The sequence below is a fragment of the Anguilla rostrata genome, chromosome 12 (genome assembly GCF_018555375.3).
Source record: "Anguilla rostrata isolate EN2019 chromosome 12, ASM1855537v3, whole genome shotgun sequence".
Lineage (NCBI taxonomy): Eukaryota > Metazoa > Chordata > Actinopteri > Anguilliformes > Anguillidae > Anguilla > Anguilla rostrata.
The window spans coordinates 11,128,845-11,156,408 of record NC_057944.1 but is presented as its reverse complement, the minus strand read 5'-3'; the positions used below and the strand labels follow the sequence as shown (position 1 = coordinate 11,156,408).

The following is a 27,564-nucleotide window of genomic DNA, read 5'->3' as shown; positions in this document are numbered from 1 at the left end:
GTACACTTATAGACAACATATTCTGCCTACCTATCTTTGTCACCCCTTGTCTGCAGCATAATTTGGAACGAATGCCACTCTGTACCATGCCAGACCTTAAGAAGCAAAACTACTTCCATACGACAGAATTTGGTTGGCCCTTTTTGGCAACAATTTGCCTTTTTATTGCACAAACCACAAAATCTTGAGTCACAAAAATACACAAACATGCACTAGCAGCATATATTAAAATGGAGAGTCAATGGGTGACATGACAGTGACTTTGTCCATATTTTTCTACAGTCCCTGCTTTGTCAGGTAGATGTCATTCAACAAAATTTTCCTTCTGTTTTGTTTTGGGAAAAAAAAAAAAAAACACGTAGAAACTATGGTCCCCTCTTGGCAGATATAGAGTAACATTAGTAAGTAACATCGACGTGTGTGTGTGTGTGTGTGCGTTGTCTTTTTCCACAGAACTGCCTATGACTGACTCAGGACTGGCAATTTTGTATAATCTTTTCCTGAGGATGTTTGGAACGTTAAGCCAAACTACAGTAGACATTGTAATAAATGGCCAAAAATCGATGTCTAAAACAAAATCTGTCAAGTATGACCCAGATTTGCCTCAATGTAATGCATCTCTCTTAGAAGTAATCAAAGGATGCCTAAACAACAAGACATTCGTACATTGCTAATCCGGTCGATTTCCAAGCAATAACCACCAAGACCATGCACATAATTATTAAAGGTCAACACATTATGAGCAGCATTGATAGCTATCACAAAACATGTTGAAATCTCACTTCTTCTGACTAAAGTGTGAAACTGCAAGAATTGGGAGTATGGGTATGGCTCAAATCAAAGTAATATAGACAATGACTCAACAAAATTGCAATAAAATGTTATCAAGACACAGCAACCCAACTTCAGAAAACACATATTCATGCCATTTCACGCAACATATTGTTTTAACAGGCTTATTTTTGCCACCCAAGCATTATATCACAGTAAGAGGCTATTCTGGGTTGTTAAAGATATACTTTAACGTGTTATGTGTTTCTCTGTTGTTAAAACATAATGTATTATTGTGACCTCTGTTTGATACCATTATTTAATTTCTCTGAATCAACAGGCAGGATATTTATAACACAGTACAATAATCTTGCCCAACAAAATGTCTGTCAAACATGAATGAAGCACCAACTATATTGAAATGCAAATCAATGACTAGAGCAGCCTTTGTGCAGAAAATGCACACATTCATTGTCTACATGAGTAGTTATTTCTATTCTGGCACAATAGTGTATCAAATCTGCCCCTGATTTCATTCAACGGTAGCCACACAGTTTAATGCGAAGATTTTCAGGCCTTCCTAATTGCACATTAAAGAATGACCAGGAGAGTGAAAGAGTGAACAGGACACACCATTGCATCGTATCACTTGCCACACAAAAAAAAAAAACACAAAATAAACAGCATGAACGGCTAATGTTCCTGCTGTCTAGATTACCTTCGAGCACGATGAATGCCACACAGCGCTGATTTTGTGTATGAAGATTGGAAATGGAAAAAAAATAAATAAACAACATTTGGACCCGAAGCAATTACATCCAATGGACCCCATAACAAGCCAATAATCTGGTTGTTATTACGAGGCCGTCTATCCATGCGCAGATCTGCGAGAGAGATGATTAGAATGGAGGCAGTGCGACTGGGGAAATTTGTCAGAAGAAATACATAAATAATAGAGCCATTTCCTACACTGGAAGCCCAGGAGATAAGCCACAGCTGTTACATTTTCAGAGATAAGGATGTGTGTGTGTGTCGGCAAACAGCAGTTGTCCGTGTAACACCTTGGCAAGGGACAGGTGTGCATCCATCCTGTTTGTACAAAGGTGACAAAGACACAGGTGGAGAGACACCTGATGTTATTTGTTCAGGTGCGTGTCAAAGGGACAGACAATCAAACTCGATTCTAAGGCCCCTTTGTTTTAAAGTAAATCTACAGTTACATCTATTATCAAAGACAATTCTTTTTGTCAGCATTTGTGCTGACATGCATGGTTTTATTTTCTAGTGTGTGTGTGTGTGTGTGTGTGTGTGTAAATCCAGAGCTGCGGGTCTGATCTACTAAAGAAATAGTTGCAGCATGAAATGTTTCTATGACTGGTCCTAATTACTGAATCAAAGAAATGAAATGCTCTGATTTGCAATTTTGCAGTGGGAGGCACACACCCATAAGAGTATCCAAAAAAATATGCCACACTGACATGTCCAGTTTACAAAACATCAAAGAATGGATACAAAGCAACCAGGAATAAACAGCAAGGCAACACAAGACATAGAATTTTTTTTTTTTTTACAGATCAGGAAATAAAGGTACTGTAAGAGTCAAGGAGGTACTGCATCACAATATCATTTCACAGCAGAGGAATATGCAACATCAACAGATATAATCATAAAACAATCAGGAATAAAAAACTGTCTTTGATTTAAAGAAGGGATGGCATGATGTTAGTTGGTGTACAGAAAAACAGTCCTACAATGTAGCATGGGCAAAAGACACAGGTGGTGGTCCAGCTTAGGAAAGAACATCAAACACCTATAGAACAACAGATGGTACCATCTCTGCTAAATGGGTCCTGTGGGTGGAAGATGACTGAACTTGTGAAGGAAGAAGGCCGAAGAGTGCCTGAAGGTAAATCTCTACTCACAATTCAGTCAATACTTGTACAAGAGAAACTGAGTTTTAATACTAACCGCTAGCTGATGACATGTCCTCCAGTAGTGTGATTATTGTGTGGCTGTGTGAACAGTTGATACAGGTACCACAATGTGCAACTACACCGTATTTATTTGCTTCTTGAACTTTCACATCCATCACTATGCACGTAGCTTGTGTTTGGTATATTATACATCTGAGCTGTCAAACCAATTTGGGTTAAGTACGAGGGTACAAAAGCGGGTTCCTACTCTGTATTTAACTGAAAGAGTGTAGCTAATTCTTGGATGAAATACCCTCCCTCTCCTGTCTTATTCTGTGTTGCCTTTGTGTCTTCTCTTGGCTCTGATGACTGTTGCCATGTTTGGAAGAGAGAACTCCTTATTAACATACCTTTTATAGAACACGGTCTAAGCTTTATTGGTGCTCACCAAATTACTGCCTGCTTTCAAGACTCCTTAAAATTCACAGGCAAAACAGTAAGACACAATTAAAGCATGCTTTTGTAAATTAGATGGATGACTTAATTTACCTAATTTACAGAATGTACACCCTGTTCTATCACACACCACAGGTATGCATATGCATGACCCTATTTAACAACTTATCAAGAGGAAAGTCACAGAATGATGAAATCCCCACAAATTAATAATCCTAATAGTGATTTTGAGCCAACAAAGATAATGCAATCTTTTCATGACTGTTACTTGCATTCAAAAGGCAGTTGCAATGTTTTCATTAATCAGGATCAGGGTGGGTATTTCAAGAAGCAGGATTACTGAGTTAGCTGGATAACTGCACTGAGTAAACCCCAGATTCAGTTCCATATTTGGGAGGGTCCGGGTTTCCTCTGTGCATCTAAGTCAGTAATACTGCTTTGTGAAACTGGGCCAAGGACTCAATTAATACCTCAACATTTAATTCAAAATGAATTAAAATGTTATTTTTCTCTTTCACAAGAGTTTTGGGACTCACTCAGCTTGCAAAACATTTTAATGAAAAAAATTAACTACATAGACAACAGTCAGAACCTTCTTCACAATTCAGGTGCTCAAGAGGTGCACAAATACAAATGTAACAACCTTGGATGCATGTAGTCTGTATGAACATGCCATGGATATGCTTAAAGAACTGCTTTCATATGATGCAGAGATTTATCAATATATAAAACATAATATATTTATATTTTCAAGAGCAATACTACGCCTTACTACACTATGCTATACTGTAGCCTATGCATTGTTGCTATGTTGCCTTAGTACTTGCTGGCTAATAAAGTCACTGTGTTTGAGTCTGAGTCTCCACAAACCTCTGTACCGCATCCCACAGTGTAATCATCCTCCCAGAGTCAGATGAGTGAGCTCAGCCTGGGGAAACATGCTGTTCACCCATTTCTGCTCACTTCCTTTATATTCCATTTTTCTGACACTCTGTTTTAGGCAGAACAGAAATGGTATTTGCTCATTTGTCACGTCTGTGTCTTGCGCAGTCACCACCAACTGTGATTGGAGAAACCTGGCAGCCTGCATTGCCATTCTTTACAGTCTGATGATCTGTCATTTAAAACCAGAGGACGTCAGTTCATTCACGGTGACATTTAAGCTACTTAAGTACCTATTTTAAAGACAGAAAACTGCATTTGTATCCAGAAAAAAAAAAAATTCATTTCAAATGTCTGCATAACAAATTATTGTATAATGCACAACAACTATTAATTAGCTACTATATTCAACCAAACACATGCTGGTCAGTGTTAAATCTGATACATTGCATTCAAACAGAGTGCATTTCATCATTCTTTGACTCATATAAACTCTGTTGGAGTTAATGCAACTCTGAAGATTTTACGGTGTATATACTGTAAGGGTGTAAGCCATCAAACAAAACCTTTCTTTCTTTCTTTCTTTCTTTTCCAATTCAGTCAAACAAACCATGAGGATTTGCCTGATGCAATATATGCCTCAGTGTGTTGCCGAAATACTTCATATTGTAATGTCGGACATGCGTGTGTAACTGCCAATCAGGATGAAAGAGATCAGATCCCATGAGAGTTTAGAGGCTGTCTGGCTCTTTTCTTTTTAAACTTTTCATTCAAACTGATTACATCATCAGCTGCTGAACCAATGGACGCGACTTAAAACAGAATTTCCCAAAATAATCAGGCAATCGGGCAGACACACACTTAGCTGGTTATCATTTGGGGAGGGGTCCTGCAATGTCTAATTTGTTAGATTGTGTCACATATACATACTTAGCAAAATGTACAAATGAGCAGCTGTTGACTCCAGAGCTTTTGGGCACTTTCTAGGCCATCATTGTAAATTAGATCCCAATGTTGATTGACATGACTGGTAAAATAAAGGTTAAATTAAAATAAAGAAATACACTTTCCATCCATTCCATCCATCCATTATCTATGCCCTCTTATTCCTGGTCAGGGTCACAGGAAAAAAAATAACAATAAATTGTACATCATGTAAATGTAATTTGGAAGACATGTTAGGATGGCGTTGCACTAGACATGTTTTGATATTCTCTAATGTCACTGAAATAATTTCAGAGGTTTTTCTATACTTAAATCCTTCTGATCATTTGTGGTTCTGTTCAAAAGACATATTACACTCCACACAGGAAGTAGCCCCCCCCCCCCCCCCAAGGCTAATTGAACCATTAAGATGTGTCTGTAATGTCCTAACCACTGTCTCCTCCAATCATAGCCATGTCCTGCCTGGAGAGGCTGTAAAAAAAAACATGGTTGCCATGGAAATAGACCCAGGTGAGGCTAATGGAAGAAAAGATGAAGTGAAATTCCTCTACCTGCTTTGTCCGTGCCTCTCCATGGACAGTACGTACCTGCTGCTTATTTTTCAGCAGAGAGCATTTAACCAACAACCAACAGGACAATGCATGCTAGATGGCTGCTGAAATCAGTTGTTCCAATTGAATAAAATATTTATGCTGCATTGCACACAAAAGTATAATATATTTTTGTTTTTAAAAGTATTGTATGGAAGTTGATTTGTACTAAGCGTGAAAAATGGCATATATGCAAATATGAAACTGTGATTCCAAATGGCATTCCTTTTACAGTATGCGCTCATTTATATTTCTCTGCAAATGGGTCTGGTTGAGATGAGTAATAACCGCATATGTATAATTGTACACTGTAAATGATTTCTGTCGTTTTCACAGCAATATTACCAAGGGGAAAATCATTAGATGGTTTATTACTCCCTTAGTACTTTTCCTTACTTTAAATCCTTACTACCTGTATAAAGCACGTAGCTGTAGATCTGCAAAGAATTCTATCAAAATTATTTAAAAAAATAAATAAATAAATTACATCAACTTGCGTAGTGTGTAGATACAGTGAAATGTAAAGAAATGCAGGTTAGGCTAATTGGACACTAAATTGTCCGTAGGTGTGAGTGAATGGTGTATGTGTCCTGTGATGGTTTGGCGACCTGTCCAGGGTGTATTCCTGCCTCCCACAAAATGCATCCTGGGATAGGCTCCAATAGTGAATAGTGATTATTTGTCCAGAAATCTGGGAATAATTTATTTGGAGGTAAATACAAAGAAATAAAGGAAAAAATCAATAAATCATATTTCAAAATACAATCCAAAAGAGAGAACACACTCTAAAGCTCCTCTAGCAACATTCCACATTTTGCAGTTAGATAGTTTGGAAAGCAACCTGCCCGCTAATTGCCATGGCTGGAAGCTCACCCCTTGTTCCGTGGGACTGATACAAAAAGAACGCCCTCGCGCTGAAACGACGAATACGTTCCAGTGCAGTCTGTGCAATTTGCTGTGCAGCGGTGAGTGACAGCTTCTGTTCCGCTAGCGCAATCGATCCCTCCGACAACAAAAGAGCAGAGAGGGCTTTGCCTCCTAACGCGAGGGAAATCTGCTGGTGGAACCGGGAATCCAGGCAGTGTGGACCTACCCCTGAGGGGTATATTCACCTTAATAATTTCCATGTTTGTCCAGGCTGCTTACACGTCAAGACTCAAACAATAACCATAACTAGTGCAATCTGTAAATATCCATGACTGTATAATTCTATACTATCTATAGCTTTTAGTTTTTTATAGTTATTATTTTTAATGCTCTGTGCTCAGGGCTCGGGATCTCTATGATCTCAGTTAGACTCCCATAAATAAATAAAGAATGATTACATTTCATTAATCAAATAATACATAAAAGCATGTAACTTTTTTAAGTGCTTTCCTTAACTTGGATCTTTGATTTTATTTTTCCCCCTCGTCCACGCCTGACAAACGATTTTCTTTTATTTTTGTGTTTTTGAGTCTTTCGTCAAAGTGGCAGTCAAATCTGTCATTATGTAGGGTGTAAGGTTTGATTGACCCTGTCATTATCCCTGTGCGACCCGGTTTCTTGTCAGGCAAGCTAGAGATGCCATTTTTATCAAATGTAAGTTTAGAACAACATTTCCCAGTTCCTTAGGCCTATACTACATTTTAGCAACATATTTGGAGTGAAATATTTTTAACTGTTACACAAAATATGTCTAGAGTGCACACAACAATTATAAGAATAAAAGTTCAATGTGTGTTTGTTATGTTACCAGCACAACCAAACTATATATTTCAGTATTTCATAATAACCTTTTCTGCAACCACTTGCGAAAATGTTGCATTTTTCCAATGTTCAGAAATTTACACAAAAACATAAAAATGTCTATTTTACAATATAGAGAGTCTCTCTCCTGAGAGTCTATTTTTAAACATATTTAAACGTAACAGTATAATTCTACTGCTTTTGTGCCGATGAAAACGTCATAATTACAATTAAGTGTGTGTTTCTTATTTATTACTCAAGTGGATGCTAAATTTGGAGTGCCAAAGAGACACCTGGAGGATTACAACTGAAACCTAGTTGGACGACGTGCTGGAGACAAACTCTTAATGCCCCACTTATCAGTGCACTAATGTAAAAAATATATAAGACATGGGATGACAACCACTGTTACTGAGTTTTGTGTGCAGCAATAATTTTCGTCACTGGATCAGTGTAAATATATAAATATCAGATTCCATGTTATAATGTGAACCACAGCTCAACACTCAAAGGAAATATATGTGCTTCACCTCACAGGTTGCTCTTAACCACCCTCCCATCCCAGAAGCACTCGGGAATATCTCTATTGACCTCGCGTTTATTTGCCCTTTCACCAGAGCGGCTGCCACGGCGACGGCTGCCGTGTGAAGAGCAACGGGTCCCCCCCCACCCCCCAAACATGATGAATGAACTCCCATTAAGGGAAAGAGAGGGATAGCAACGTTTACATAACACGATCACTGTCTTTATTTTACCGTGTCGTTCCCGGGACTGTCAGAGACGGGAGAGGAGGCCAGAGGTGTGTTGTTTTACACGACGGCATCGCCTTACCGCACGCAGCCATGGCCCGATTCTCAAGATGGCCGTTCCCAGCAGTCACTGTGCTCGTACCAAACCGCCTCCGCCGTTCGCCTCAGAGATTCGAGGGTTCGCGCTCCACATTATTTGGATGTCTAACATATTACAGGCTCAGGCCTTGGGGGTGAACTTCAACTCTCACAACAGTTCTATTTTTTTCAGCTGGAAAATGGGAACAAAGGGAAAACACTGTGTGTGGGAAGAATAGAGACGCCACACCGATTTGCAGGAATGAATAAAGAGAATATGGTCGGTTAGGTGTGATACAACATACTTTAGAGGAGCCAAACACATTTTCAGCATTGTAAGCAGCAGCTGAACATGATTTGCAGACTCTGAATGGCAGACAGTACTTTAAGAGGGAAGGCTGTTGCAGTCTGACAAAAGAATCCCATTCACCGTGTCTTAATGGAGTGTGTGAAGTCCGCAGAACATACAAATCTGTCATCACAATAATGGCAGCAGTGCCTTTTTGATTTCCCAGAGCACATTTAACATTACTAGAATGTATACATATTTTGTCAATTGCACAGCAGTCGGGCAATTCAGACAGCATAAATATTAGTACAAGTAGTATGTACTGGAATATATAACATGGCATACAGCATACCTACTACGAGCTTCAGCTTACCATGTTTAATGCACTTTCTGTAAGTCACTTTGACTAAAAAATTGAAAATTGCAACCTGCTTGTGAAAAGCTAATGACAATAAAACCAGAAAGTGTGTCTCACTTTTGAGTGATAGTTCACTTGCGTTTAACAAGGCGGATCGGCTAGATTTTCCGATCAAGGTTCTTTGAAAAATCTCGTTTGGCTCACAAAAGCCTGCAAATGGCAAGGGGCTAGTGTGAAAACTCAGAACAACTATGAAAATCGTTGTTTCCATGGCTGCGACCAAATTTCCGCTAAAACAATTGTTTTCATGTAATTAAGCTTACTTTATAGCTTTCATATTTCAAGCAGGCCATTGTTCATTCACTCAATTGGTAGTTGTTGTTATGAAACATTACGTTCATTACGTTCAAAGCACATTTCCTGACCTTTTGACAAATCCCACTGAATTTGTGTGTCATTACCCAAACTATCGGACAGTATGCCGTAACTATCAATTTCCTGTCAGAAGCTAACACGTTGAGAACACCCATGAAGCACTGGCAGACTACATCCGCTAGCTCTCCACTATTGAATTAAGTTAGAAAAAACTGAATAGGTTCAGCTTATGTAATAAGTATGTGTGAAGAGAGAACAGGTCTTGAAAAAAATTGTACAGCTAATCTTTCATGAAAATTCTATGAAAGAAACCTGCATATATTGGTGGAACCAGACTATTACTGAAATTCTATGGAATGAACTCTCTAAAATTATTATAATGCCCATATTTGCCATGAACAAATGACATTTTAAAAAGTTATACATTTATGCATAACTATCACTTCATAGAGCTGCTCAAATCCTCAGGAGAGCTCGGATGAAGAACAGGTCACCACAGTTATCCCATTCGATGACATCTATCAGCAGAGGAAGTCCCTGGGTCCCTTCTCTATTTGTGCTCCAATCTGTAAAACCCTGATGAAAATGAAAACAAATCACTTAACGTCTATCTTCATTCAAGCCCAAGTCAACATTGAGGCATTTCCAGTGTAATTATGGAGTCGCTTTGATTGTTTGCTGCCAATCAATTATTCTAATTAAATTTCTTACCCGAGCAGTTTTGAGAGTGATTACCGATTTATTGGCTGTCTGCCTGAGGCCATTGTTTTGGGTTTTGGCAGACGTGCACAAAGGTTGCACCCACAGAGTCATGGGGGGCCCCCAAACATGAGTGCAGTCCCATCACGTCGTTCCACAAGTGTTTGCACAAAGCCTAGATTACTACTGGGAGATTATGATGTCATTAAATACATACATATTTGGGCAAAAGGCATTCCAGATCACCTTAGACTCAATTGTTTCAAAGATGACATTTATTTACAAATAAGAAAAGCTAGCCAGAGGTTATGCACTGTAAGTCTGATTATCTGCACAGATTATATATATTAGGTCAACCAGGTTACAGTTCGCTAAGAAGTAATTAAAAGAGACTGCAAAGTTCTTGTAAAAAAAAAAGTCTAGAGGACAGATGAGACCAAGTTTCACTTGTATGAGAGTGATGACAGCCAAAAGGAAATGCCCAAAATCCAAAGCACCCCCCTCATCGGTGAAACATGGTGATGGGGGTGGTATGGTTTGAATGGTTGCCACAGGTTAGCTTGTCTTAATTTATGTTCTCACTACTGATATCAGAAACAGAATGAATTCTGAAGTGTACAAAGGCATCTTATCTGCTCAAGTTCAACTAAATGTCTCCAAACACACTGCTGGAATTACAGGCCTGGCAGGGCATAACCAGAGAATTATCTAACTGGAGCTCAGGCAATCAAGCTATTGTCAGCTAGGCTATGTCTGTACATAACCAAATCTGGTACACTAAAAAAGGTGAACAGCAATATCATAGACATATGCTTCTAGGTTGGCCCTGGCAGAATGTTGCCACCAGAGTCTGCTGGCAACAGAAGGTAGGTAAACTTCTGCTACATTTATATTCTCATGTATGCAGACCTGTGTCGAAAGTTATGGTCCGAAAGTTATCCACCTGTAAATATTGTACCCAATCAGAATTGGGCATTCAACAAAGCTGTGTAATATTGGAAAATAATGCAATTCTGGGGTGGTTATCCGACTTTCGTGTCAATGCTGACAAGGCTGAGACAAGGCACTTTTTAATGAAGGGGTAGTGGAACTCTTGCTCAGGGAACTGAATGCTTAAACAGCTGAGATATGCAGTGAGCCAGTTGACCTTCATCCAAGTAGAGAGAGTCTTTAGCCACTGAGCAAAATGGAGTGATATCAGGTTCAGCCTTCAAGGTTTGTTTGTTTATTTATTTATTTAGTCAATGCAACACACATTTTAACTGTGTACCCCTGTAACCTCTTGAGGACAAACGCATAAACCACACTAAGTCAACACATGCAGAAAATATTCACAGCGATTTCGTTAGCTCAAAATTGCTTGAACTCAACAGTTGATTCCTTCCACAATCTTTCTTTATTTTTTACTGTGGAGCTTGAACTGTGGTTGAGAGACCCCATTTTTAATGGGATGGAAATGTTTGTATTTTTTTTAGGTTACATTCTTCATATCATTGCACAAAGCCAGGGGTACAATATTGTTCTGACTATTTTGAGTGTGTGGTTTTCTGAATAATACCAATGCAGTTTGCTTAGTGCACAAAGAGATAAATGACTTTTTAAAATGTATACTAATCAAAATGGATACATTGTGTAAGTAATTTGAAACTGATAGGCCTATTTCACAAGATGGCGACCAAAACCGGATGTAGGGATACTTTGTTTCCAGTTACCGTTGCTACGGACGCAAGTCCATTTCTGTGTGTTCTCACAGTCCTAATACACAATATACACAAGCTAAATACAAATTATACAGAAACAATGAAAGAGACGCGAACATATCTCACAAATATGCTGCAAGAGTACATTAAGACATGCAGCTATTAAATGCATTTGGCATTAAAATAATTGCATGATTCACACGTGATGGTAATTAAGATATTCTGTCAGAAGTGAAACGTACTTCTATGATTAGTTGAGGTCTAGCGCTGGTCCTTCCCTGATAGCGTGCTAACTCAACAAGATTATAAACACGTCAAGAGTGATCAACACAAGCAAGAGCATACGTCTGGTTTGTTGACAGCACTAAAAGAAACACTTTCCCTGACGTGTTCCTTTCTGACATCTTCAAAGTGACAGAATATAACACCAGCAGCACTGAGGTAAAGATTATTTTTGCTTTTAATTGGAGGGAAATGCCAATTATCCCAGATGTAATTGACATTTTTTTCCCCGTTCTCCATTTGCATGCTGCAGTTTAAATTAATCAGCCAAGCAATTAAAAATAAATCTTTTTAACTTTTTTCCCTTCATGATTGTGGGAGGTTTTGGCCTCCAGTTGTTTGAATACAAGTATTTTAATAATAATCAGAAAATCATTCAATGTTTCCTTTTCTTGGCACGTCATTAGCCAGCTCACTCCTGCTGCTGACTGACAGCTGACTCATCTGTTTGAAAGAGGAACAATGATGCCTGTCAGTGCCCTATAACTAACAGGGATATTGAGGAATTACAATGCCAGGCCAAGTTTATGACAAATGCTACAGTACAGCCCATCCAAATGCTCATGAGTCTACACCAAGGTCCAGTCAAACTTGCAATCGAACGTTTAAAAAAAATGAAATACGGATCAATACATTCAAAGTTTACTCATTGCCTTCTCTCACTGACCTCAGAGCACTACACAAGCAACCACTGGAGTCGCTTTGTAGGGTACTTCCCCGATCCACAGGGTCATGTGGGGTGTGTTGTTATCTAATCAGGTGATATGATTTGCCATCTTTCTGTCCACTCATCCATTCATCATCAACTCCTGTTCTGAATCCAAGAGCAGTTCCTGAGCTGTGAAATACTGTGTGTGCGTGCGTGTGTGTGTGTGTGTGTGTGTGTGTGTGTGAGAGAGAGAGAGAGAGAGAGAGCTAATCTTAAATCTCCTAATCAATTGCACAACTGGAAGTGCATGTTTTAACAGCTAATTTTACTCCCACGCTATCATTATACATAGACACAAAAATGCATTAGCATGTACACACAGACCCAGGCGCACATGCGTGCACACACAGCAGAACTCACCAGATACATTACACGTGATGCAATTATACGTTCTGAAATGAAAAACATCTGAAGCGCCCGAGCACTAAACATAGCAAGTTTTTTCACAAACATCCTCCGACTTGTCACGTGAGGCCATGATACAAAGAAAAGTTGTGCTAATTGCCCTGCATGGTTCAACAGGAGAATACATTTCGCAAACCTCTGAGACACAGCAGAGGTGTTGATTGGATTCATTCGAGTCAATATTTGTGTTTAAATAGTTCCAACTCAATCAATTAATACATGAATACCAATGAGAAAACAAAACAAAGATAATCTTTTGCAAATATGCATTTATTTCAAATAAGAAACAAACTTATGCAAAAAAGTAAAATGCAAATAAAAGTATTGTTGAACGTTATCACAAATGAATAAAAAAATTTAAATGGGAAAATATGGAATTTATTAATCTCTGTATAGCTCAAGCATTTTCTATTCTTTAATTTGAATTAATATCTAATAATTTTGTCTTTAAAAGCATAATATGCAGGATTCTTACATGTTAAAACATTATAAAATAACTATGCTAAGGCATATCTATGATGCACTGTCAATCTCAGTCTTTACACACTTTAGCTGTATTTGTGCACCTTTTTATCAGTATTTGTTACTCTAAAATGTGTCTGGGACGTTTCTGGGCATAGCTGTGTGGGGAGGGGTGGGCGTGGCTACAGAGCCTGTGGTTTGGGATCAGATTCCAATTAAGTGTTAGTTGCTAGTCAGCTGATGCAATGGCAGATGCTAAGAAGCCTAGATACAGTGAAGCAAAAAGACAAACCGACTGGGTGCATTCAAAAATTCAAAAAAGAGTCAACCTTGGAATTACTTTTCTTCGGTGTCAACTGCAATTTATCAAGAGGATGAAAAGCGATGCGAAGCTGGCCTTATTTTCAGTTGGACCTGTAAGGAACGTTACATTTTGCAGGTTTCCTTATGCAGCTAGATGCCCGAGCTTGGGTACCTTTAAAAAAAAAAATCAAATTCTGTTCTTCTATCAAGATGTCTTCCTCCCCTATGGGAACTGCTGTTACTGTTTATCGTTGCAATTTAGCTAGTTTGGTAATTCACCTGCATTTATTTCAATCTGGGGAAATGAATTTGATACAGCTAATGTTATGTATTGCCAACTTCACTAACAAAGTTGCTAATAACTTCGAAAAGACTACGGGTAACTTCATGAAAACGTAATTTACTTTACAAGTATAGTAGCTGGCTATGATCTGCTAATGTTACTTATTTCACACACCATTCAATGTTTAAATCCCAATTCTAACTAAATGTCCAGGGGGGGGGGGGGGGGTTTGTACTTCAGGAAGCCTAGAATAGCTAAATACCAATTGAGCTAATACAAATTGCATTGCAAAGCTGCACCGTATGACGTTCCCATACCCTAAGGGGTACACTCAGGGATCATTATAACACTGACCAATTACTGTTACCATCTATATGGAATCATTCATGTTGCTAAAAATGATATTTTCAATATCCCAGTCCACCTCACCAATTCGCTTGACATTTTGCGTGTAGCGCTCGAGGGTGTGTCCTCAACGGAGGTGTGGGTGGCGTTGAGGACGAAGGAGGTGTGAGTGGGGTTTACAAACACAGAGTCTACAAGGGCTGCATAATCCTACAAATTATACCTTTCAGGAAGATTTAATTCAAGCAGGCAGTAGTAGATTAGCATAGACCTTATTTAGAATCCAAATACTAAAACAGGAATACAGTCGGGAGTTTCCATTGTGAAACAGTACCCCCAACACTAACTTCATGAATCTACATATACAGGAGGTGAAAGTGGTGCTTCAGACCTCAAATGCAAAGCACACATCGTTTTGCTGTAGGCTTGATTTGTTTTGTTTTGATAGAAAAAGCATCATATAGATTACCCGATTATCTATTTGCCAGTGTGGTCTTTAAGCACATTATTTTAAATGGTGTTCAGCCTAAAAAGCAGGTACTGCTGACATTAATTAACCTGGTCCCATTCTTCAGAGTACTGTAACAGTACTGAAATTGGCCATTGAAGTTGATTGTTTGTACAGTGGCTGAAGCATAACTTATGAATAAATATAGTGGAATGCGTGCCAGCTATGTGCTGTATTTCCAAGATGAACTCTTAATAGGTTTAATAATAAGACAATAGGAGCTGGCGAGGCAATGGGACAGTGCCAATCCTTTTTCCAATTAAAATTGTTTATGAAAACAGAACAGCTTTATGGAAAAAACCCCAAAAAACTTTATATTATTTTTTCACAAAAAGATTGATTTTATGTTTTCAAAATCCTTTTGGCAAGATTTTAAAACAGATGAGCCGGTTCTGAGGTAGAGGTGGTGGGGTCTTGCAGAATTTTAAGGCTGTATAGAACACTGGTTTCAAACTTCTTTATTATCATTGAATGTCATTGAATTGCAAAGGCCGTAGAAGTATGACGTAACACAGAGAAAAACCTTTGCCCTTATGTGGATTTTTGGATCAAAGGAGAATTTCTCTGTGGACAAAATGAATGTGTTTTACATAATCATTCCTCTCACAGTCTGTGATTTAAACTGGCATTTGAAACTTGGATGTTTTATCCTCGAACATTTATCTCTTAAATGGCATCCCATAAATTTCGATGCTGCTTTTCAACTGAAATAATTATTTCGTTAACACTGCTGTGCATGTTATTGGCTATACATCACAGTTAGTGGCGACATGACAAGCCTTTTCAAGCTAGTAACAGCTAACGCTAGCCAGAAAAGAAATTTAAAGAAACTATACTCGGCTTACCATAGGAAATTACCTAACAAGAACAGCAACAATATCAAAAACAGCAATAACAAAGATCTTTACAATGAGTTTAAAATGTATAATTTATTGCACTATAATGGGTAACAGCAAACAGTTTGCTATCGTGAATAGCAAATATAATTGTGGGACGGCTCATCATGGGTGGGCTAACCACTTGAAATCGCACCACTTCTATTTAGAGCTTAAAAATGACACGGATTTTGGGAGGGGGCAACTTCTTATTCAAGGCAAAGTGTGACAGTTTGCAGACCTGCATTGCTTAGTGCATTTTTAAACTCCAGATCATGTTCATGGAAACAGCTTGAGATGATGCATACTTTCTGACAAGGCATATTATCCAGTTGGATGTATCTACAAGGGTAGATCGTGGCAGTAAAGGGATGCACATGGTCAGCACTGTTGACACAAGGCACGGTGAAAGTGACTTTGGACGTGCAGGCTATTTACGTTAAGGAGTGCCATGTAATGACCTGGTGGAAAACCAAATAAGAGTGCCACATTACAAAAAGTGTTAGACCGGGCTTGCTTCAGTGAAGTTCAAAGCACTCTCATTGGAGGAAGAGAAGTTAAAAAGCTTTCATTCAATTACCATATTGATGAGAAACTTTAAACCAGTCTAATGCCAAAGCATTTTGGCCACATCAGCCTTCATCAGGGCATGACTAGCAGTTCACATGGGGTGGTCTTTATAAGTCTGACAATGAGGTAATAAATTAACCACTAGGCAGAAGCCCCCTAGTGGTCTGCATGCCAGCATGCTCAGATTGCTCAACTCAGACAGTGAGTCATCACCCCTTCAACCAAACTGTGAGTGGAAACAACACACCTTGTGTTTTAGCTTTATTAGTAGACGATACACTACAACGATGCAAGATACAAAGTTTCTATGTGCCACCATTGTCACACAGGTCGTCCATTTAACAAGCACCCCCTCCCTGCAGTTTCAACTGCAACTATACCGCCCCAAACACACTGGGCAATGGCATCCATCTGGTAGTTCGCAAAAATATTATTTCACCGGCAAAAATTTGTATTCCGTCATAGCAATGAAATAAAGCCAACAATACCTGAAGATATGCCAATACAGCGGTATAAAATGCAGCTCACTGAGCAGCGGAATACACAACAGGAATTTCTGTGGCATTACGCCATGTCATATCTACTATCAACATCTGCAACTAAAAATGGAAACGTTTTCAATCTTACCATTGCTTTTACATGTAAAGATGTCCCTTTCAAGATTCAGTGGTCATTTGTTGTCTTGAACAATCCGTTTGAGAAATAAACATGCAAATAGAAATTGGAGGTAGGTATTTACAAAGGCCATGCGCAAAACCCCTTTACATTTTACACTGCTGTAACACCTATCAGCCAGTTCTGATTTGATTGATTTTATTACAAAGAGTGAGAAGTCTGCATATTTGTGGGAGTGTGTTTTTTTTTTCAGCATAGCATTGTGCATTCTACCATAACATTAATATACAAGCACTCGTTGTGGCATAATTGTTTGTTTTTTTAAGTTGGTTTTTGGACGATTTTACTAATTTTGCCAACTCATCAGCATGGTTATAGAAAATTCTTTGGGAAGTGGGTCAGAAAACAGGAATCATGAAGTCTAGCTAGGATATATATAAAAATATACTGTATGTATTACTGTTTGTTACTGTGGCATTCAGTCCACCGGAGAGGCGGATTGGTCTCAGCTGAGCCGGCTGGTGGAGAGAGCACACGCACCTGGGCTGCGTTAGCTAATCGCCCCAGGTGCTTAAAAGTGTGCTGCTCTCCACAGTTTGGGGCCGAGACCGGGAGCTCACACCGAGAATGTGTTTCTTTATTTGAGTTGCGTTTAATTTCAGTTCTGTTTATTGAAAAGTAGGAGGAGCAGGCCAGCTACTGAGCGGGGAACTTAAAGTGTTGTCGCTCTGTTTTACTTTCTTTTGTCTTTGTTATTTTAGCTTGTTGTTTTAGTTTATTGTTTTTTCCTGGAATCCGTGAGGGGGAAGGGTGAAGGTGTCAGTTTCTTTGATTTCATGTTTTGTGTGGGTGCGCTCTCTCTCCATGCGGCAACCAATGGTGTTCCCCGGCACTGCCGCATCTCCCTCCCAGGGGTGTCACGCTCACGTGTGATACCGTAGAAGCGCACATGTTGATTACAGTGTATTATTACAATAAAAGTTTGTAATTGAGTATAAGAAAATAACGGTACATAAAAAGCAAAGACCACTACTACTGCTATTCAATGGGACATGCTCAACAAAAACTGAGAACATTTTAGTACCTTACCTTGATACAATTCTCAACATCAGCCAGTACACAGAATTTTCATTGTATCCTCTTAAATAAAAAGTGCATTTAAAATGTATTTTAAAAATACTTAAACTTGAACTTTATCTTCATAGTTCTTTTCATATTTCTTATCATGATTGACATAGTATGAATAGTATAATTGACACATAACATCTGAAATGTTAATAAAATCATGTTCATGTGGACTGCCACTCTGAAAACAAAACACAAATACAATCTAATTAACATTTAATCCAGTATTGACTGCCAAAGGCAACAAACCACAGTGCTTGTGTTCTCCGAATGGAAGTACTTCCTATCAGCTTTGTATTTCCTACCACCACATACCAGTTGGCATGGTTAGTGAAACCTGCGCTCCCAAAGACAAGAAACGGGGATTGCTTTGATGGTTCATGTGGAATTAAATATTCATGTGGTTGACTTTATACACAACATTTAGCCTAAATTAGCCATAACATGCATATGTTAGTATAAAGCACACGCTTTATACTAACATATGTATCATACTGTAGCTGTACTAGAATGTTTAGCGCTTCTGCAAACATTAAGATAATGTAAAAACAGCATATCATACTACAGATCATTTCTCCACCAGAGTTCACTTTTACTTTGGTTATTATGGCTATTTCCATTTTTTTTTTTAATCAATAGAGATGGTGTTTCACATTGCATATACATTCACATTCATTTGCTCTGAGCCTTGCATGGATTCTCTCTGCGTACGTCGATCTTGTTGTTCTGCTAACCCCCTCCGCAAGACCCATGTCATAATGTCATGATTTCATCTGAACTTTGCCAATGGCCTCCCTGCCTCATTAATTAAGACGTGTGACCTTTGTAAAAACAATGACTAATCAATAGCGGCTCAGTCTCACCAGAACTCTAATTACACGCAGCAGCAATTATAATGACGGAAGCAAGCCAACTTAACTCAGAATTCGCCAATACATTACTGAGAAGTTCTCCACAAACTAAGACATTTAAAACACATTGTAAACTGAGACACTTCTTTTTTTTTCCCTTGCAAGCTGCAGCAAGAGCAGGAACACATTCTATTTAAAAGCAGGCATGTACTTCATGATATGATTTCAATAAGCAGAGATCCTGTTCTGCACTTGATGACAAAAATGAATAAATAAAATACTGCAGTACACACAGTATACAGTAGCTAAAGTAATATAATAGTTGGATCCATTTAGGATCAAAAGATAGAGGCATTCAAGGACATATCTGGCATCCCAGTGGCCCTCCGAGGACAGCTAAATACTTAATGAAGACAGGAAAAAAACAGTTGTTCCTGCAATTGGATACAGTTCCTGCCGTGTGGAAGTCTTTCCTCTTTCCCCTTGATGTGCTAAGCCTGGAGCGTCTGGACTGTATCTCATCCTTATCTGCCTGCTCTGCTCATGACCTAGCATCATACGCCAGCACGAATACCTCCTCCTCAAAACCACCCCCACTTAGTTCCCTCATAAGCTGCTTCCATATCGAGAAGCCCCATTATCCTTCCGGAGAAAGTTCTCCATGGTGCAGATTTTGTTCTGTAAGTTCCTTCAGTAAAAATAGAATGCAGACAGAGAGGGGTATACTCAAACACACACACACACACACACACACACACACACACACACACACACACATTAATAACCAAAATGAACATATAAAAAATTGTTCTGAATATTAATTTAAAAATGATTCATGTGTATTTATTTATTCAGCTGCTTAGGATGAAGTAGCATTTTTGGAAATGAAAGTTATGAAGCATCACAAGGATACTTGAAATGCTTCATATGGAGGAAAATATGAAGGTGGACTTAAGAGTACATTTTCCAAGATTGTAATGGCATGTATGAAAAATTAATTAATAGTCTGATTAAGACTTAAATATTTTCAGTTAATCTGGGACCCGTTGGAGTGCACAGGGTCGGACGCTATGGCGATGCCTAGAAAGGGTCAGCCTGCGCACTTCCTCCTTTGGCACCCTGTCTGAAATCATTTACAGGCAAATTAACAGACATTAAAGGAGAAAGGCGGAATCATAATTCAGTCTCACAATATGCTACCACTTCCCCCCCCCCCCCCCCCCAGATGTCTAACGATGGATTACGGTATCGACATGTAACTGGATAACATTAAGCCCTAATGCACTCACACCCTGTGCTTAGGCTCCCGTCATCCCATACACCCCAGGGGATGCTGGGAAGTTGCTGACATTGTTTGCAGGAGGATGACTTCACTGGTGCACCACTGTGCCTGGCTGCTAATCAACCCCCTTCCACCACACAGGACTTATTTCAACGTCTTTTCAATTATGGGCTAAGGCCGCTAAGCAATTGATAGCCTCTAATTGCTTATTGTAAATGCTGTGTATGTATAAAAAATGAGATGAGAGTCTGGGTTCAGATGGGGTCAGAACACTGCATGTGCCATGTCTTCCTTCATTAAGCATTGCGTGAATGTTTTGTAAAGATATTAAATCATGAATAATTAAGGCGTGCCTAGCTTTGTTTAGGCTAAGTGTGACCCATATAACAAAATTAAATAAATGCAGTTAAAATATAGCACCTGCAGCAAGGTGGCAGCTGTAGTTTGAGGGACACGTAAAGATAAATTAGGAACATTTAAAATGTAGTCAAGCCTCATCCTGAATAACTTTAAATGAAACACTAATGAGCTGCAGCAAAGTGGCTTTTTGTGCGTCAACACACACACTATATGGCTTTCTTACTCCAGCATCTGACCAGGCAAACCCCCAAGTGAGCTAATCACATCGAGTGGAATCATACTCCACCATAACAAACACCCCCCAACCCCAGCACCCGCCCCCTTCACAACACTGCACACACGCACACACACACACACACACACACGTTCACAGTTTACAGACCTACATGCCAGGGAAAACTTACGCAGATCACAATTTCCCCCCCTTTACATTATTAATGATCAAAGTATAATTAGCCAAGTTGTCGATGATTTATCACGACAACCACTCGCCGTACATTCCCTTTTGCCAACTGTGGCTAGAAAAATGGGTGCTTTGACTTTGCTGGAAGGAACAGTGACACCTCATGTAAGCTAAGCTTTCTGCTTCACCCCCTGTTCCACTCAGTGCAATTTGGTAAACAGGAAGTCAGACTGAGTAAACAATAAATGGAACAAGCTCCATCATATTCGGTCTCACACACACACACACACACACACACACACAAACACACGCACACTTGCAAATGGTTACTCTATGAATTGTTGTGCAGTTCACTGGATTAGACATACAGTCCCTAAACAACGTCCAAAAATATTGGTTGGGTTCAAGAAGGCCAAAGTAAAATATATCACTAAATTAACACTATGGGAAATTACATAATGATCTGTGTTTAGACATGCATAATCAAGCCTTTCACTTTTTTTTTTTTTTTGGGCAAGAGAAAGAGTTGTTTCATATTATAGAAATGATGGACACATACTCCAGGTGAACACACTCATTTGAAAGTCAAGTAATTATTTGATATTTACAAGGACAAAAATCTGAAATATCAATATCACTAAAGGAACAGCAAAACAGATACACGAAACAGATACAGGACTTACAATTGAAGAAGGGTCACATTTTTTAGATTGAGTGAGAGCTTGGGGTTCAATACTGTTGAAAATGACTTAACAGTCTCGTGGGTCCACAAAAATATTTGCTTCTGACAGCTCATATGTGACTATATGAGAAACCAAAAAATATATATATTTAAAAAAATCTTAGAAATTGGTTGCCAGCACATTCTCAGGCATTAGCAATCCGTTCAATCATATTCTATTGTTCTCTCAAATCAACGATAACATCCACCCCGCTGGTTAACCAGCTAATGCTCGCTTAATAGTTAGACTTTAATAGGCATATATTCATTGACAAAGAAGAGAAGTGGAGACTGCAGAAGGAATTTTTTATCGGAATCCAAACATTTAATGTCCATTATAAAATCTATCTGCCTAGCCAAGGTGCATATTAATGTTTTTTTTGTTTTTTTCCCCCTCAACTACATAGCCATCCATCATGAGTTTTACAATCATGGTTAATTGTGAGGGAGACAAGCGTATTCATTTCTGGCTGCTCCTCGCACAGTTTTCTGGCTGGAGCAGAGGGGGCCTGACAGATTTCTTTAAAATCCTAAACAGCATAAGAGCTAAAAAAAAAAAAGTTTGCGTTTCAACTGCATTTAAACCACAGACACGATGAATTCCACCAACCCTGTTTGTTTTGTCTGGCAATATGCCACTGTATTATAAACAGTTAGATTTCTCATTTTGTTCATATTGGTCTGTCCACAGGCAAAGACCATAATGGTTTGTTGTAAACATACACCTTTTATGCATGTACGTTTCATTTATTCATTTATTTATTTGCTGAGATATAAGGGAATCGTGAAATTATTTAGTGGTTTATGCTTTATCATTGATATGATTTAAGAAGTGAAAGGGGAAATGAATGGATTACCAGTAAGTGCTTACAGACAGCATATGTGCAGTGAATCTGTGAAGTCCACCACTCCCAATGACTGGAGCCTCTGTGTCACCCTGAGGACAACCTGTCCTTCACACCCCCTCAGTAAACTGGGCCTGAACATTCTACCTCAGAAAGAAAAAGGAATCAGACTACTCCTCGCAATCAGCTTGTCAGCTCCTGCATCCTGCTCTCAGTCCTCGTACTGTTAGGTCTGAATCACTGCAACTCCCTGCTGGCTGCTCTCCTTACCTCAACCACAAGAGTAGTTTAGCTCATTTAGAAAAGTGTAGCCCCAGCTTGTAAAACCGCTGCCTGTAACGTTTCAGTGAATTTCACCTGCTGAGTCCATTTTATGGTTTAGATTGTATTGCATAAGGTCATATTGCACAGCTAGGGTTCCTGGATTTGGGTCCCATTCTGGAATAAAGGAATCAAAGCACACGCAGGCAGGCAGGCACGCACACATGCACAAATAATGCAAAAACATGAATATACTGTATATGCATGGTTGCCATTATTTCCAATAATCCTTTTGTTTCACTGGAGGTCTGAACCGTGTGTAATCCCCACCCACCCCCAAAACACACACACACATGTCTACACCCGCACACACACACACACCTTTATTCCACCGTGACCAAGTGCCATCACACAGCCGTGTTCTCAAAAAATATCAGACAGAAATATCGCAGAAAGCGGGATTCTGCTCCTGTCCAGGGAGGGATAATAGCCTGATTGCCACTCATCAACAGCTTTGCCAAGCCAGCTTCAGTCTCCTCAGCCTTTGGTACAGCAGGGCTGTCAATCACACCATCACAATACAAAATTACAGCGTGCACAGATCCCCAACTGCCTCACTGAGAAAAACATCCACAGCTGACAACCTGTGCAAAAAAGAAAGCTGGTCCGTTGCATGAGGAATATAGAAGAATATGAAGAATAGAACTGCATGCTTTAGGACTTTCACTGAGCTACTTTATAAATAGTAGTATTTATTGGTTTTGATCAACTGACAGGTGTGGTAATGACAGTAGGCTGATGCAAAATGGAAATGGTCAAATAGACATGTTAATAGACGCATCAAAAAATCAAAATGATCTACTGCAGCAGCTACGTTCAAAACTCAAACACTAACGAATGCTCATGTCAGTAACAAATGCAATAAAAATCAGTTTTGGTTCACTAGTACCCTGTCCAAAGCAATTTTCAGATAACCTTCTTTACTTGCAATGTCCTTCATTAATGCTCTCATAAAAATGTCAGTTGAGATAATGCACTATACCCGTACTGCCAGAAGCATTAGCAGACAAATCATAGCTTCTGCCTGCTGTCCACCTGTCGCAAGAGTGATTTCATCACGTACTATTGGCAAAACTATTGGCCCATATCAATCTAGAATTTCAGCGATAACAGTTAAATGAAAATGCACTCTCTGGGTCCTCGACAACCGTTGAAATGGAAAGCCACACGTTTCCACACGTCCAAGTTTACTCCTTTCCAATGAAAACTTTCCTTCAGGCCGACCTAATTTAATTAGATCGACGTGTGATTTTAACCAGACATGGGATCTATTTTTCCCATTGCTGCGTGTTTCAGCTAGGCATTTCACATTCAAAACACTCCCCGTTTCGAATCAGGAGGCGCTCCTGGGGACAGCCGAGGCTGCATTTGAAGACCCCGATAACATTAATAATCCTCTCCGCAGATCTAGAATGCCCGTGGCACACGACTCCACGCAGCAGTCTGAGCACATCCACCGACTAACAAACCACACGGCGGCACCCAATGCTCTGAGCGCAAACTCTACAAATCCCATTTTTATTCCAAAAGCCAACAACATGAAGGAAAACGCACACAGAAAATACACCCCCCCCCCCTCAAAACTACTAACAATCCACATGCTGGGCACTTGCTATAAGACTCTTCAAAAATCAAATTTAAATTCTCAAATCCCCACCAGCTTTGTACTCTTCAGCTTTGCAACAATGATTCGTTCAATGGTACGTTCTTTGCAACCGTCCCATTGTTTTCTATTGACTTGGCTTTTCAGCAGTGCTTTTGGTTCTTGTGTTCAGCCTCATCTTAGAAAGAGCACAGTTTGTGCTCAAAATGACGGTATGAATTCAAAGAAAGACGAAGGCTCCTCTCCGGAACAGGCAATGTCTTACCCCTGTGTGAATGGTGTTTCCATATGACGGTGGGCTCCGGCCTCCCGATGGCCAGGCACATGAGGGTGACGTTGCTGCCCTCGTTCACGGTGATGTCAGCAGACACGTTAGAAATCTTGGCTGGAACTGCGGAGGGAAAAAAAGACGCACAAATGTGAATGTGCATGTTGTGCTTTGGGTGATGAAACAGATCTAAAAATGTTTAAATGTTATTTTTACATGTGGTGCAAACTTGTAATGTGAATGTAGTGCAGTAGACCTATTTATTTATTTATTTATCTATCTTATTTTGGTCTGGACTCAAAATTCAGCAAAACATAAAAAGGTAACTCTAGTTTCCTTTTGCTCTTCAAAATTTAGAATGAAACAAACCACAGATAGATTACAACTGTTCTCTTAAATATATGGTAACAAGTCAATAAAATGTCATTCTAATTACTTATTTTAGTTTTGGGATTCATTTGTTTCTTTCAGTGTTTGTCTAAATAAGAAAGGGCAGTACTCAATTCCACAATAGTTACACTTCTTTACGAAACTGGGTTAGGAACAGTATGGGGAATATCTGCGGTGCTGTGATTGGTTCATCACTAAGAAGCTACTGAATGTAGAGCTTTGGGAATTCCCTCAACTAGATCTGAGCTACCTAAGGGGAAATCATAAATATGGGATATGGGCAGGGACTCAACCTCTGTTAGTGCAACAAAAAACAAAAACACAGCGCAAACAAATGCCCAGAGGAAATCTTACTTTTATGTATATAGTCCGCTAAGTACTGAGACGTGAAAAGATTTTGACACATATCTTCTCATGCTTAATTGAAGAAAGAACATAAAGCATTCAGTAATTCCAATTCTTACATTATGAAACACAATAATTCCTTTAAATAATAATAATAAAAATAATAACAATAATCATACACTTCTGGAGATCCTGTAGAACATCTAAAAGGCACAGGGGTAGTGACTAAGCTTCTTGCTGAAAGAACTAATCACCCACCTCACTGTGAGAACATAGTGTGAAAACATGTTTTACATGATTAAAATGTCACTCTAAAAGTGATATTATATTTGTTTTCATTTGATTAAAACACTATGTAGTGCCTCATTCAGATCAGACGATGACATCGATACTTGCCAGTCCACATGATACTGTAATACTATAGGACAAGCACATGACGGTGTGCTTTTCCGTGTGAATGTTTGCCAAGGACAAGGTATATCAACACAACACGCCCACCCACAGAATTACAGCTGCATCTGTTTATCCAGGACGGAACGCTTCCCTCAAAGGAGACGAAGGGAAGGCCTCATTCCCGTTTTTGAGATATGGCCCAGAAATTCAAAGCTCCTCCTTTGAGTGAGAACATCACAGATTTATAATTTCAGTAAAGTCTGGAAATGTAAGAGATGTGAGGCCTTTCAACTGAACACAGTGAAGGACTTGGCTGGTAATTGATTCTGGAGGATTTCTGAGGCCTGCGTTAGAGGAGAGCCTCTTCTGTGCTCTGTGGGTTTCATTGATTTATCATGAATCATTTGGCCCCCAGTAACCTCTGATTGGGACCAGACTCAAACCTGTGAAAGGAATGTGTGATTAACTCAAGCTTCTTTGTAAATATGTAAAGCCATTGAATTGTTGTACAGGATTTTGGTTGCCGTATGTGCATACTTGTGGAACATATTCTGCCTCTGAAGACACTCTTGCACTTTTCAACTTGAAACACATTCATATTTCATTGATCTATATTTTGCGTCATGTGGAACCCATATTCATTTCTCTCTTCTGTTTATTTTTTATTTATTTATTTTAAATTTTTTTTAATTTGGCCCCTGTTGCCAGCTAGGGAGAGTGAAGACAATCCAATCTCCTCTGAAACGTGTCTGCCAGTCAGATGCCTCTTTTCACACTGTAGCTGCAAGCCACGCAAACCCAGACCATAGGTGGAGGAGACCCATTCATACCACAAAGAGAGCTAGCCACAGGCGCCTGGACGAGCAGCGGTAGTCACTTGAGTAATGTGCTAACAATGCGACATATCCCTTCCAACTGTATCCCTCCCAAATCTCTGAGCAATGCAAAGCCAATTATGTGCCAGTCCCATGGAGCTGCTGGCCACGGTCGGCACTGGCACGAACCAGATTCGATTCGAGAGCATGGCGCTCACTCATGTGCCGCAAGTGGCGCTTTTATGGAGTAGGGTACCTGGCACCCCCATATTCATTTTTAATTGGATCGAAACTGAACTGAATGGCAACAATTTTAAACTCGTTGCATCCTGCTATTTAGTGAATAGAACAATACAAATATCAATTTCTTAAAGCATTGGATCTAAAATAGTGCGGGCCACTTTGAGGTGAGTTAGATGGAGGCACTTAATGTCCCAATCAACCAGTGAGGGTCACTAGTGTTCAATGATCTGCTGTCATTCCAGCCAACCAAAGCCCTTCCATCTGTGGGCAGTGCTGGAACCAATCGTATGTTTTTCTACAGGGCTTCCAGTCCATCCACACTCTAGAATACGGATGAGCCAGTAAGCAGTGCCTATACCCCTGACTTCCTGAAGTTTGTTGGGTTTTTATAAATGCAGCAGGATTTACAGTTAACGGGTGGGTAAATTCATCTGCCTCACTGCCATTTCTGACATATTGCCATTTTACCTTTTTACATCTGATATTTATTTAGCAGATGCTTTTATCCAGGGCGACTTATGAAGCTTACACTGTTTACACCAATCCATTTAATCCATTCATGCAGCTCGATATTTTCTGAAGCTATTTAGGTTACCTTGCTCAAGGGTACAGCAACACCTGTTCCACCTGGGAATTTATACAACAGCCCCAGTTCCTATTATGATACACGGACACCCCTGTCTAGTAAGTGTTGGAGCACGCCAGCAAT

General features: G+C 39.4%; 1 protein-coding gene across 4 annotated transcripts in view; it reads right to left on the bottom strand.

Annotated features, from left to right (window-relative positions):
- The window catches only part of LOC135236071 (opioid-binding protein/cell adhesion molecule-like), a 296,427-nt gene that overhangs the window by 13,687 nt on the left and 255,176 nt on the right, over positions 1-27,564 (bottom strand). For all 4 annotated transcript variants that reach the window (XR_010324505.1, XM_064302241.1, XM_064302240.1 and 1 more), the window contains one exon: positions 24,667-24,792. Coding sequence is in view for 3 of the 4 variants with exons in the window: in XM_064302241.1 (XP_064158311.1) it covers positions 24,667-24,792 (126 nt within the window). In the remaining variant the exon portion in view is untranslated. The remainder of the gene's footprint in view (positions 1-24,666; positions 24,793-27,564) is intronic.